Genomic DNA, 14,289 nt, shown 5'->3' with positions numbered 1-14,289 from the left:
TTGAGCAGCTCTCTGTAGCTTGCAGAGTGCCCTGGTCACTAAGGAATTTGCTGTGTCATACAGCTCCACAAATTAACCTCTCACAATCTAAAGCACGTGCTGCAGCACTGGTAGTTTCAGAGGAATGTAGGTCTGCCACCTTGCAGCATTAAAGGTGAGCTTGTAAACATCCAGGGGAGTTACCGTGCACAGTGGGTATTCCATTCCCACTCCCCTCTTTGAATCACTAAAGCTCTGACTCTGGTGCCGCTCAGGTTGTGCCAACAGTCATGTGAAACTGGAAACTAGGAAGCAAAATGTACTTGGTACTTGATTTTACTGGTTGGTGATGGATTGTAAAGAGATATTTATGTTTTTCTTTCTGTAGTTACAGGGATGGCCCTGGTAATCCTCTTAGACATAATTATGAAGGTACCTTAAGAGATCTTCTGCAGTTCTTCAAGCCTAGGCAACCTAAAAAACTTTACTATCAACAGGTAAGAGTCTCTTGTCTTTGTTAGCACAGTTTTTTTAAAAAATAATTCTGCCCTATACAAAGTATGCCTAAAGTGTTTTTCTTTTCTTCCTTAAGCTCAAAATGAAAATAACTGATTTTGAAAACAGAAGAAGTTTTAAATGCATATGGCTAAATAGCCAGTTTAGGGAAGAGGTGAGTGAGGCTGGCTGTTACACACTTGCTCTCATTTCGGTTCTGAAGCTGTTACAGTTGGGGTTGGGGTGCAGTTCACACACTGTTATCCCCAAAGAACACAAACTAAACCAAAGTTGTACCTTCTGTTAAAAGTCCCAACCACCAACAGGAAAAAAATCCCACCTAAAACCCCATGAAAAGAAGTTTTTTAAAATGTCAGTTCTTAACAAAAAGTTTTGAAGATAATATAAGTGTTAACCAGCAATTGTTATCTTTTAAAGATGGATTTCTGATTGAGAAGAATCCATTGTGTTCTGTGCTTTAATATTTACACTTTGAGATTTTTAAACCATTTTTCTGTTTCACATTCCCTAGGAAATAACAGTATATCCAGATAAGCATGGGTGTGTGCGGGACCTGTTAGAAGAATGTAAAAAAGTTGTAGAACTCTCTGAAAAAGGGTCAGGGAAATTAAGGTAAAACTGGCATACTTGTATTTCTTTTATGTGATCACATGTATTTTATGCAGAAAAGTATCCACAGAATTTTAAATACTCCAAAACCATGATTTTCAAATGAAGTCTGATACTATGTTCCAAATAAAAAGCTTCCAGATTCACATTAAGAGAGTTCTTACTAACTTTGAATATAAACTTAATATAATTCACAAGGTGCAACCTTGAGATTCATAAGCTTCATCAATCACAGTTGTTTACTCACAACTTAGTAATTGTTTGTGATTTAAGCACTGCATGCTGTTCACTCTTCAGGAGTTAATAGGTCATTTAAAGAGAGTTTAAATTAAAGACCTTTGTCTTGTAACTGCACGTAGTGGTTTATTTAGGTTGTTTTTCATAAGCCAGGAGTAAATTAACCTCTTGTAAAAATTAAGCTGTAAAGTTACTAAAGACTGAATTTAAAGGTTTACAAATAGAGCATAGCATTTGTTTACATCCTGACTACACTAATCCTTCTCAAGATTTGAGAAAGAAGTGTTGCATTAAATTTCTTTAATTTATTTTTTTAAAATGCTTTTCCTGTTTGCTTATTTTTAAGGCTGCTAGAAATTGTAAGTTACAAAATAATTGGTGTCCATCAGGAAGATGAGCTGTTAGAGTGTTTGTCACCTGCAACAAGTCGAACGTTTCGAATAGAGGTAAATAGTAGTTTCTTCTCCCAAAGCCAAGTTTTAAGGTTTATGAAAGCATCTCAAGCAATGATTCTCTTTTTCTGGATTCTGATTTTCAAATACAGTGGTACTTGCAGCAAGCTAGATTACATGATACACACACACACACACATATTTAAAGGTAATACTTGTAATTTTTTTCCTTTATTCCATCTTCTTCCCTGTAATACATGAATTCTCTATTTTTTTGGATGTGCAGCAAAGGCTCATTCATAGGATATTTGCTGAATTAGCAATAATTCCAAGGTTTATTTCAGGACTCATGATATGAGTGTTTATATTTAGAACCCATTTTCATACTCTTAAGTATTCGAGGAGACCTTGTTGCCTTTTCCTTGAAGTTTGAGGTTCTTGAGCCAAATTTGCTGCTTATCATGTGATTTGGGTTTTTTTTTCATCATTCAAATCTGTTAACTTGCCTCTAAAGTCAGAAATTTAAAAGCCAGTTTCAAGTGTGAACTGTAATGAGGAGAGCACAAGAGGTCTGTGATGTTGTTGTTGGCTGCTGCTACAGCTGATAAAAGATTTCATGTCAAAAGAAGCCATTTGGGGAACCACAAGACTATTTGTAGAATTAAGGGAAGCTGAAATGCTGTCATGGTAGGGGTGAGTGACTTGTAAAATGACAGCATGATTCTCTTAATTGTTTTACATCAGTAACAGCTCATCAGTTATGCTTTTAGTTACTTAGTAAGCTACTTTGGGGGGGAATTTTATCTGATTTTAGTCATAATTTTATGTCTGGCTTTAGGAAATTCCTCTGGACCAGGTAGATATAGATAAAGAAAACGAGATGCTAATCACAGTGGCACATTTCCACAAAGAGGTTTTTGGGACATTTGGAATTCCATTCTTGCTGAGGATACACCAGGTACAGTATGCCTCCCTTTTCCTCCCCATGGCATCATATTGATGATGTTTTCTTAAAGTATTGTCAAAGAAATCAAGTAGTACAAGAAGTGCCTGAGATCCACCCACTCTGTGGTACCTCTCCCAGTTAAATCAGTTGCTGTCTCTGCTCTCTTCGGCATCCACAGATCATTTGGTGTTTCAGTGAGTCTCTGCAATAGCCAGAAAGTAGACATTCAGCACCAACTGAGACCTGACATGCTGTCAAAGTAATGCTGTCCCTTCCCCCAGATGCCACCCTCCCTCCAACAACCCTCAAATCCTATTTCTAATCCACCTCAGGAATCAGGATGCAAACTTGTTTTGCATACAATTATGTGAAAAGAGTTGCCTTTTCCCCAGTCTTTTCTCAGATGGCTTTGCACTTCAGAGCTGCTGAATTTTATGTGCTTTATGTTCTAGGGCTGGAATTTAATGTAAGAAAAGAGCCAATTTTGAATGCTGAATTTTACTTAAATTCTTATGTGATGCAACTGAATGTCACACTGTTTTTTGTTTGTTTGTTTGTTTGTTTTTAAATATCAAATTGTATTTCTGGGGCACCTACCAATTTGTGCCTAAACATTTTCTGGTTGATGTTACGTTTGTTTGAAAATTGCCTACTTGTCTGAAAGTTTTGGATTGAGAAATATATCCACAGCTCTGCATCCCATAGAAATGTACCATGTTTCCATTTTTTGATGCATGTAGAGTGAAACCTGTGTGTTGAACTCTGATGGAAACCATCTGCACTGCATTTCCCTGTCTGTGAGGGTTCATATGTGGTTCTGACCTTTAATTGATGACACCCATCACATTTTATTGGGCCATTTACGTACAAAGCATGCATAAACACACTGCAAAACAGTACTAATCGAGGGGGAGCATCACAGAGAATAAAAAGTAATTTCCTTAGAAAGGATGTGTAAAATTCTTTTCCTAAATTATTATTTTGCTGCTAGTTTCCTCACTTTGTTTCTTAACTTTAACCTGACTTACACGTATCACTGTCAGTGCTTTTGGTTTATGGGGCAGTTTGCATAATGATGAGTCAATAAGACTGAAAGTGGCTGAATTGAGAGCAAGCTGTATGTTGTTATTCTGTACTGTAGTGGATGATGGTGGCACTTGTGTTATTTTGTAAATAACTGAGAGAATAAGGTAATGTATTTCAACAGCTTGTAGTGGGGAATAGTAACAGCATCCCTTTTCCCCTGGATTTATTTTTTTTTACATTAAATCTTGTTGTAATCATTAGGGTGAACACTTCAGAGAGGTTATGAAGCGAATTCAGACAATGCTGGACATACAAGAAAAAGAATTTGAAAAGGTAAGGGCAAGTTGGGAGACTTTTTATTGCTGATGGATTCTTAATTAGAGTTGGACCAACACAGCTTTGGGATGTGTGGATTCTGGTCAGTAGGATGGTTGCTGACAAATAATACGTTTTCTTGTAATAGGGTGGATGTCTGGGAGTTGTATTTCTGTCCTGCATCGCAAAAGATACTTGACAAAAGGTTAAAAGTCACCTAGGAAAGTCTGGATGTGCAGAACAGCTCGAGGCCCTTCAGGGTCCTGCTCAGAGCAGAACAAGTGCGAAGTTGCTCAGGGTTTTACCAAGTTGCAATTTGAAAACTCTCAAGGATGGTAATGGTGCCGTGTTCTGGACACTGCCTCTTAGAGCAGTTGCCTCTGTCACTGTGGAGGCTCTTTCGCCTTGCGTGTAATCAGAAACTTTTCCCTTTGCTGTGCAGCACTTTGAGAAGAGCCCACTTCTGTTTAACTCCCTTCAGTGGGTGGAAGACTAGATGTCCCTGTTAACCTTTTCTCCTCTCAGCTACGCAACTTACAGTATTAAATTAGACTCAAGGCTTTCTTTTAACACAGCATCTTACCAGTTCCTGATGGTCTCTCTTCCTTTTTGTAGTTTAAGTTTGCAATTGTAATGATGGGCCGACACCAGTATCTCAATGAAGATGAGTATGAAGTGAACTTGAAAGATTTTGAGCCCCAACCTGGTGAGTTCTTAGACAACCTTACTGTCCTTTTCACCCACTGAAGTTGCTCTGCCAGTTGCTGTATGTGATTATCCTTAACTCAGGATGCAGGAGGAGTTCATTCTTTGTACATGAAATACTTTATAAGTAGTGACTAAACAAGTATTTCTCTACACTTGTGTACACACTTAATAGTGTTTAATGGGTGTGTTGGTCTGAGAATATGTATTTTATAGGCATGTAAATAACTAAATCTCTCTCTTTATGAGCTAGAAGGTTGCATTTGGGTGACCAGATGGGTTGAGTATCAATGTAATGTGCTATACAGATCCGGTGCAATAAGGAGCAATGGATGGAACTCTCTTCTGTAAAGCAGGTCTCCTGCCTTGGGTGCTTTAGCTCTTGCAGTGGTACTGGAGTTTGTGCTCAAGCTATTCCTAAAGAATATCTAGGTGCATTCTCATAAGATTCTTATTTTAAGTGTGCTGCAAAGAGGTATTTGAATTCCCATGTTCAGTGAAGATACTTGTTCCTGATAGATAGCTTCAGTGAATCAGAAGAGTCTAACCAGAGTATTACATACATGCAAATGATGCTGTTGGGATTTTTTTTCCCTAAGAGCTGATTCACCACACTACAAATGCAGCTCTCTTCTGAATTTGTCTGTGGATGGTCTACTATCTTCTTTACTTGACTGATACTTAAAGCTTTGTTCTCTGAGTAATTAACATGCAGGAGAAACCAGGTTAATCCTTCAGGAGTGCCACCACAGTCATCTTTTGATGTTTGAGTCAGGAATGGCACCTTGGAATCTGCAGTCAGGGCTCTGTTGGAAGCCTGGAATTCATCTGGGCTTTCTTCCCCAAGCTTAGCTGGGTGTTCCTGTCTGTGAGCTGCTCTGTCTGGTGGAAATGAGATTGAGGACAACTTGCATTCTGCAGTGCTATTTTTGTGACAATTACGAGTTCTGGGTTTTGTTGGCAGATTGTGCTAGGGCCAAACTTTCTCTGGTTGGTTTTCAAGCTTTGTTCAGGGTTTATGGAACAGTTGTAAAAATTCCTGTAACTGTCCCATTTCTTTCAAACCCCAGAGAGTTAGACCTATAGCCTTATTGAGTATTTCTCCTCTTATCATGGTACATTGCACAGCCAGGTTTATGGCTGTGAGTATGAGAGGACTTGCCAAAACTTTGAATGCCTGCATCTGCCCAAGTCATCTGTGAGCAGAGAAGCATGTCGCTGGAGGGGACCCCCTCTCCTGCACTTAGTTGTGAGGGGTCTCTGACCAACTCTGAAGGGGATATTTCTCCATGGGCAAAAATAAACTCTTATGTGTTCAGAGCAGAGGGAGTTCTGGTTTTGAGACATCTTTCTGGCGATAGGAAGGGGAAGGCAATAGTCTGTCAGGCTTTCTGAGCAAAGCAGAGCCACTATTGCCAGAACAGTGTGAAATACTAAGCAGGTAGCTAGGTCAGAAGTACAGAACGTGGCAGAAATGGGAAGAGGGAGAACTTAAACTGTGTGTAGGAGTTGTAGGGAATGTGAGATTAAAGGGGTTTAGATTGAAAGTTCACAGGAAGCTGCTCCTTTGATAAAATACACTGATTGAACTCATTTCCCCCCCGAACATCTTCTATGGGGTGATAACACGACACGCTAATGCCACCTTTCCTAAGTAGCATTTCAAGGTGTGGGGCTTAATGTGTTTCTACAGCTACCAGATTGCAACACACAGTGGACTGATTGAACCAGAGCTTTGGCATTCTCTAATTTGATTAATGCAGCTGGTGTCAGTAGTGAACTTCTGCTTTTACAAGGGTGCATTCTAGCAGTGATGATGCTGGCACTAATGGCATAGACTTCCTTTCATTGTTTAAAAGGCATGCAAGTGATCTCAGTTCAATTCAAGATTGGCAGTTCTCTTATATTTGACATTGACCCTTATGTCAAGCAAAAAGACAAATAATTTTAATTGAAGAAAATATATTAAAAAATGCAGAAGCAGGCAACCAAAAAGGTGAAGTGTTTGATGCTTTAGTGGTTGTGGTTGATGGCTTTGAGTGTAGGAATATGCTTTTCTTGCTGGGGGGCTATTTAGTTTCTGCTTCTATCACTTCAAAGAACATTCGACGCTCTGCACTGAGGACATCTTCAAGAAATATGCAGAGTGTGGATTTTCATGAAAACTAGTGGTAGATAAAACCATGTTGGGTGGAATAAGTAGAAGAAATTGTATGTTTCCTTCCTGATATAAACATGACTACTTTTTTCCTCAGAAAATAAAGAGGTCAGTTACCTTTGGGATCTGATGAATGTTTATCAATATCTGAAGGATGGGATGCAGGGGGAAATGGGCAGCCCCTTTTCAGTGTCTGTGGGGACAGGACAAGGGGCAATGGCTGCAAGTTGGAGCACAGGGAGTTCCACAGCAACATGGGGAAGAACTTTTCCCCAGTGAGGGTGCCAGAGCCCTGGGACAGGCTGCCCAGGGAGTGTGGAGTCTCCATCTCTGGAGAGATTCCAGCCCCGTCTGGACGCCGCCCTGTGCAATATGAGCTGGGGAGCTGCTTTGGCAGGGGGTTGGACCCCATGGGCTCTCCAGGTCCCTTCCAACCCCTATGATTCTATGAATCTGTGAATTATGTCTTTCTTAACTGATTGTTTTCATTTACATGAATTTAACAAATGTCCCCAAATGTTAAAACAGGTGATAACGATAATTTGCAGCAGCAGCAGAACCTTACAGCACTGCACATACTAAAGGCAGTCCTATTTCCCGTGTCAAAGCGCCTCGGTGCTTAGGTGAAAGATGGTATTTGATGTGTCTGTGGCTGTAAATTATAACAGGAGTTTTCTTGCTTTAGCACACAGTTTGCTGTAAATAAAGTCCTGTTAAGTGACTGAAGAGGAGAAAAAAAACAGGTACCTGATCCAGAAAGAGCTGTAAAATGTATTATTGGCAGGGCAGAGGTGATCAGGCGAGCCCCACTGTTGGCTGTGGACTGTAGGACTCTTCTGATGTCCTCTCCTGTACCTTGCAACTCCTGGCAAACTGAGCAGGGCACACAGGAGTCGTCAGTGTAAAGGAAACTTTCCAATGGAGTCTTAAAATTTCCTTATTTTTTTTTCTCTTTTCTTTTCTAGGCAACATGTCTCATCCAAGGCCATGGCTAGGGCTTGACCATTTCAATAAAGCCCCAAAGAGAAGTCGCTACACTTACCTTGAAAAAGCTATTAAAATCCATAACTGACTTACTTAACCAGATTGTCAAGGCAAGGGACAAAAATAAGTGTGTGTGTGCACCTTTTTAACAACTGTAGAACTTTGGTACACGTGCACTATATCTGAAGTCTTCAGCAAGAGGATTTGCTGCTGATGTTAATTTTATTTTGTTGAGGCTGTTCAGTTTGGCTTCTCTGTATCTATTGACTGCCCTTTTTGAGCAAAATGAAGGTGTTTTTATAAAGCTTGGATGCCAATGAGAGTTATTTTATGGTAAACGTAATGCAAGGCAATTGTCAGCATAATGAGGGAAGAGTTTAGTAGAACAGTTGACATTGGCAAAATATTTGTCTGTAGTACGTTTCTAGATGGCATAAGCTGGCTGGCTGCCCTTCCTGGTGTGATGTTCGCCATCACTGCAGCTAGTAAGTCTTATGTTTAGACTCACATCAGATTTATTTCCTTCAGTTATACTTTAAATGACATTTTTGTGCATTTGTAAATGCAAAAAAAAAACCTCACATCATCAATAAATAGCAATCTCTACTTCATTGTGTACATTGTTGGCACTTATTCGGGATTTTTGTCTCCTCCAGCTGCATAGAGTCTTTTTTAATAAACTAGTTTTCCTTTAATTTAGTCACTACTTTGCATCCTGTTTTGCCAAGTGGATGCCCTGAGTTCTGAAAAAATAAAAGAGATATTTGGGTCTTTTTATTAAATTTTCAACCCTTGAGAAAGAACCTTTGCGATACATGATGCCATCTCCTGGCAAATAGAATGACACTCAAAAGTTGGCAAAAAGCAAGTGAAAGGCTTATAAATATCCTTAATTTAGTTAACATGGGAAGAGATGGGTGAAAAACACAAGAACTAGCCTTTTAGCACAGAGGGCATGCTCACTAGTGTTTAGTAAGCTGATGACTTTGTAAAAAAAAAAGAAAAAAGGAACAAAAAAATAGGAGGAAAAAAAAAGACAAATGAAATTGTATATTTAATGACCATGTACAATTTAACACTCGGAGGTTAATTTTGTTGGGTAAGTCTGCAAGTGAATTTCACTGATGTTGATATTCATTGTGTGTAGTTTTCTTTCAGTCCCCAGACTCTGCTTCCTTTTCTTTTGGAGCTAATGCCAGCCGTGTGTCTAGTTTTGAGTGCAGTAAAGATAGAATCAGCAAATCCACACTTAATTTTACATTCTTTTCCAGTATTTTCTTTTGTTTCTGTAGCCGCAGTGTACAACAACTCTTCCTGTATATTGCCTTTTTTTGCTGGAAAATGTTGTATGTTGAATAAAATTTTCTATAAAATTTTTCTTCAGTGAGTGATGACATGGACATTGAAGAAGATTTCTTCTCTCCTTGGAAATCAGAGTTTTTGGGAAATGTTTTAATTTGTGAGGTTTTGCTAAAGGTGTGTTGTCTTTGGGTTTTTTCTTTGTGGTTTTTTTTTTTTGTTTGTTTGTTTTTCTCCTTTTTTAAAGTGTTGACAGTTGTATAACCCTTGTATTGGTTGTTTTAGAGAATATTTCTGGGGTTTTCTGTTTAATTATTTTGGAGGTTTTTTTGGTTTTGTTTGGTTTTTTGTTTGTTTGGGGTATTTTTACCTCCAAACTAGTTACATTTGAGCTTAACAAATAAAAGATTTTCCAGGAAGGAGCTGTGTATAAATAAGACAAATGGAAAAGTTATTTTACTAGTTTGTAAAGCTTGTAGTAGAGTCTGTGTGGTAGACTTTGACTCTGCCTGCCTGTACAAAGTTCTGTGGTCCAGATTCTGAAGTCTAAAATTATAAATGGTGTAAAGTGAAATCTGGAGTCTCAAAAGGTAAGCTCAGTTAATAGAGTAATAGATTCCCACTGTAATGTGTTCCCAGTGTTCATAACCAAACCAGAAAGAGCTTTGAAGTGTCCCTTCCTCATTCAGTAAGCATTGAGTGGGGGTTGTGGACATGTTGATGGCCTTTATGCTTTTTTCTGAGATGGATTCTGGTGATTACCAAACCCACCAGCAAGTATGTGTAAATTAAATATTAAGATCCATTCCATTCTTTTAGCTTTATACTGAATTAAATCAAGTTTTAGGTATGTTTGGATTTCTTCTTAATTTGCATCTTGCAGAGCTTTTAACTGTCTTATTTCCAGCCAAGGCAAGCTAGCTGTTTGCTGGGTTTTTTGGATCATCTGAGTGTGTAGGTTGCAAGTAGAAGGCAGTACTTAAACAACATAATTAAAGCAGGTAAAGCTTTCCTTTGGATTGTGTTTGTACTGCACTGGTGAGAATTCCAGCACCATCCATGTGGTGGTTTTACTCATACTGGGACTATCTCTACAGCTTTGGGGAACATCAGGGGTTGGGTTCCAAATCTTCCTGTAAAACCAGAGGCTTTGGGCAGCAGGAATGAGCCCCGATTCCACTTGTGAACTTAATGCTATGGTAGGCTGATAAAACTGAGCTTGTGTCTCAACGTCACTAAGCTTTCACATTAACTTATGGAATGTTGGCAGCTTTTAGGGAATATCTTAAAATCACAAGATTTCCTATTTCAGAAGGAAACATCTCTAACAAGGTAAATTTTGGGTGCCTTTTCATTTTTAGATGACTAGTTCTCACATGCTTCAGTACCTGTGCTATTCCCACGCTAGTTTTGAAAAGACTTTCAAGGGAAAAACATTAAGGAAAAGACATTAAAAACATAAAAAGAGATTTTAAGGAAAAGACATTAAGGAATTCCGTAGGCAGCTTTCAGTAACTGAAGTTTTTAATGAATTTTTTTTGTTTTGGAGCACAACTAACTTATTATTCCAATATGGAAACACACACCTATGGAGAGGAGAGGAAGACAGGAGGTGTTCTCAGGTGCAGTATGTTTGTCTGGTGCATTATAAAAATATTAAAAGAAATACAGTCTTCAAAATTACTGTGCTTTTCCATTTCTTATTCAGATTTTGGAATGATCTGGGTGAATGCATTGAGTTGGTGGTAATCTGAATGTTAAGCAATAGGATGTAATCTCACGGTACACAGTATCAGAGCAACAGGATATTAATGGCCCGTCTGAATTGGCCCTGTAGGTTTACATATAGTGCCTTTTGTCCTAAAGGATCCCAAAGCATTCAGTGAGACCTAAGTAAATCCCACCAGTGACATAGCTGCTGATTAGAGTGACAGCCAACAAGCCCACCCTTTACATAAGAAGGCTTGCCTAGGACCCCAGGACAAGGTGCGTCGGGGGGATGGCGCTGATGCCGTAGCGCAGGACGTGCAGAGCGTGTGGAGCCTCCCACCCACTGGATCTACCTCAGCGGCTGCGCCTCCGGAGCTGGCACCCTGGCATCCCGCCCCAGTGTCCTGCCCCACGTCCTGCTGGTGCTTGGACCACCCTGTCCCGCAGGCCTCAGCGCACCGGTCTGAGCGACGCCATCTCTTTGCTATTTAATATCCTTTGTGAGAAGCCGTTTTCTGTAGGAACTGTACATATTGTAAATAAAACAGAATAGGATGAACGCTGGGTTGGTCTCTTGGCTTTCATTTTGGGAAAGATTGGGAAGGAAAGCTAAGGGGTTGCTTAGAAGCTTGGGGTGATTTTGGTTACATCAAAGAGAGAAATTGTGTAAAATTCAGCCAGATTGCCTGCCAAGAGTGATGTTCATAGTGCAGGGAGAGCTGGCCAGAAAGTGCATCTTGACTTCTGTGCCAGTGCCTGAGGTTTGAGCTGCTCTTGTTCTTCCTCAGAGGAACTAAACAAGCTTTTGGGTATTGAGGAGGGCAGTGTAGGTGTTTAGTGTGGGGCCATTTGTTGTTGGCTTTTAAACCAGCTTGGACTTGGGGCTAGAGAAAGCGGAAGACATTTGCTTGTGATGGGCCTGAATCTGGCTTCTGATCCACGCTCGGTTCTTGGCCCAGGCAATACACCAAGCGTAGCAAGAATTTAAACTTGCTAACCAAGCTGGAGCTGGAAGCCTTTTTTTTTTTTTTTTTAATGAAATAGTTGTGTTATGCCTCCAAATCTTGGTGTAAAAATGTTCTAATTACTTCTGTTAAATCTCTTGCCACATCTGAAATAATTTTATATATAATTTTAATTTTGTATATATTCATGTGGGTTTGTGTTTTGCACCTTTTCTCCTGAGTGAAGAAAAATCTTAACATTTCATAGAATCCCAGCCTGGTCTGGGTTGGAAGGGACCCCAAGGGTCACAGAGCTCCAACCCCCCTGCCACAGGCAGGGCCACCAACCTCCAGGCCTGGAGCTACACAAGGCTGCCCAGGGCCCCATCCAACCTGGCCTTGAACACCCCCCGTGTTCTCCTTTGTAGAAACGTCCCTCTCCCAGTTTACTCCTGTGGAGCTGGGAGTCTCAGGGTGTGAAGTGCAAGCACAGGTGTCGGGCGAGTTGTTTCCTGCGGCCAGCGGCCGTGCCTGGCTCTGGAGATGGGACAGGGACGTGTTTGTTACGTGGGTCCTCTCCCCTCAGCGGTGCTGATCGGCGCTGAGGCGGGTCTTGTGGCTGGAGCTTGGTGCCGCATGCACGGCTTTTCCTGAGCTGTGACCCCGGCACACTCTCCTCACGGGCCCTGCAGCTGCAGGACGGGCGTTCCAGTCTGCAAACACCGCAGTTTCCACGCGTGTTGAAGCATCTTGCGCGCCCGGGCTTGGCCGCGCCATTCGCCGTGTCCCTGCGCCCGGCCCGCGGGGAGCGGCCTCTGTCCCGCCAGGGGGCGGCCGCGGGGCGGGCGCGTCCTCAGCCGCCTGAGGAGCCGGTACCGCGGGCTGGAGAGCTGCGGCCCCGCCGCCGCCTGGCGTGTGGGCCCGCGGGAGCGGGGGCAGGTGAGCGGCGCGGTGCTTCACGGGGGGATGGCTGCTGATGGCTCTGGCCTGCCCGCTGTACTCGGACGCTTCCTCTCGGGGTCTAGAGCAGCTCTGGCTGGGCCTGGCATCGCGGACCGTCCCGGGGGCTGTCTGAGGCGGTGCTGGCCCTGCCCGTGTGGTCCGTGGAGCCAGCGTGGCTTTCAGGTGTCCTTCGGCCGTGCTCAGAGAGCAGCGGCCCTGCCTGTGCCTGAGGCAGCAGCTGCGGGACACGCAGCCCCGGCAGACCTGCGGCAAGTCTGGCCTCGGAGCTTCAGGAGTCACGCTGGAGAGGTGGCGAGGCGGGGATGCAGCTGATGCAGCTGCCTCTCGAGGGCTTTAACAAACAGCTACAGCGAAGGGTCTGGTCAAACTTGGAGTCAGGCAGAGGGGGACGTGTTAAGGTTCCTGCAATTCCTGCGGTATCCACAGATCCCTCAGAGCACGGGCAGGGCCACAGGGGAGCAGCCTGAGCGCCCGCTGGCCTGCAGTCACCACGCACTGCCCTGAGCACGGTTACCGTGTTAAACCATCCAAATACAGCAGCTGCTTCTGCTCTTCTGTTTATCCCTCCAGCCAGCAAGAAACATGAGTGGCTACTGCTGCTGCTGCTGCTGTCAGCATCAGGCACCTTTTGGGCAAGTAATTATGGAGATCTGGTTTTATAAGTGACATTGGGTGAGAACTGTACAAGTTCCTAGTACAGTGCAAAGCCAAGGAGTAACTCCTGCTGTGGGAGCTGATGCACAGTGATGGGAAGGCGGAGAGGTAAAACAAGAGCCTGGTGGGTTTGGTGACTTTTTTCAACCTGTGCTTGCTGATTTTAGGGGTGTTTTTCTGTATGTGTTTGCTCTTAGTTTGTTAATGTAAACGGGGTGCCCCAGTCTGGCCTGGATGTCCTCTCTGGATGAAGCAGGTCATGGAAGCAATGCAGACGAGAGATTTTGCCAGTATTGCTAAGAATAGCAGGTTTATTTTCTTACTTTATATACACCACAGTAAAGACAGTCTCATAACTTAGTGCTTCATTAATAAATAATCAGCTACACTGTACCACCCACATCACTGCAGGGGTGGGTTGCCTACAAAGGAGAGCAGAGAGAAATGAAATCCCGACCAGTCGGTTCCAGTGCATAGAAGGTAAGTGCTTCTCTAAAATGTGCATGTCCTGACCTCCTGGTTACTGGTGGGTTGGAAAGTCCAGAAAAGCTTATGACCAGAAAGGGCTGGAGATTTGAGAGGAGGAGGAGTAGTGCTGAAGTGCTCACCAGCTGATCACTGCTCAGGACAATGATTCAAACAGAGTATTAATTTAAGTGGTGCTGTAAATTAGTCTTCAAGGCTTTAAAGTCAGTCCAGCCACATGGTAAAACTCCAGATGGATTCACCAGCAAGGGAGTTGCTGCAGAACCTAAGCCTACTCTTACATGTTTTCTAGCAGTAGTTTTACATGTAGAATCTTACGTCATTAGCAGACAGACTTGATACCATCTGGTGACATGAGCTTTGTTT

The 14,289-nt window shown here is 42.2% G+C and overlaps 1 protein-coding gene across 1 annotated transcript in view; it reads left to right on the top strand.

Moving 5' to 3' along the window:
* Window positions 1–8,649, top strand: part of USP7 (ubiquitin specific peptidase 7) — a gene marked incomplete at both ends in the record, with an annotated part of 69,152 nt that extends 60,503 nt beyond the window's left edge. Inside the window, 8 exons of the mRNA XM_084270965.1 lie at window positions 368–476; window positions 572–649; window positions 1,007–1,107; window positions 1,688–1,787; window positions 2,572–2,691; window positions 3,967–4,038; window positions 4,636–4,726; window positions 7,849–8,649. Coding sequence (XP_084127091.1) covers window positions 368–476; window positions 572–649; window positions 1,007–1,107; window positions 1,688–1,787; window positions 2,572–2,691; window positions 3,967–4,038; window positions 4,636–4,726; window positions 7,849–7,955 — 778 coding nt within the window. The remainder of the gene's footprint in view (window positions 1–367; window positions 477–571; window positions 650–1,006; window positions 1,108–1,687; window positions 1,788–2,571; window positions 2,692–3,966; window positions 4,039–4,635; window positions 4,727–7,848) is intronic.
* Between the last annotated feature and the right edge of the window lie 5,640 nt (window positions 8,650–14,289).

This window comes from Gallinula chloropus, assembly GCF_964237585.1.
Source record: "Gallinula chloropus genome assembly, chromosome: 15".
In the NCBI taxonomy this organism is placed as follows: Eukaryota; Metazoa; Chordata; class Aves; order Gruiformes; family Rallidae; genus Gallinula; species Gallinula chloropus.
The sequence above is the reverse complement of the archived record's forward strand: the minus strand, read 5'-3'. Positions and strand labels throughout refer to the sequence as shown.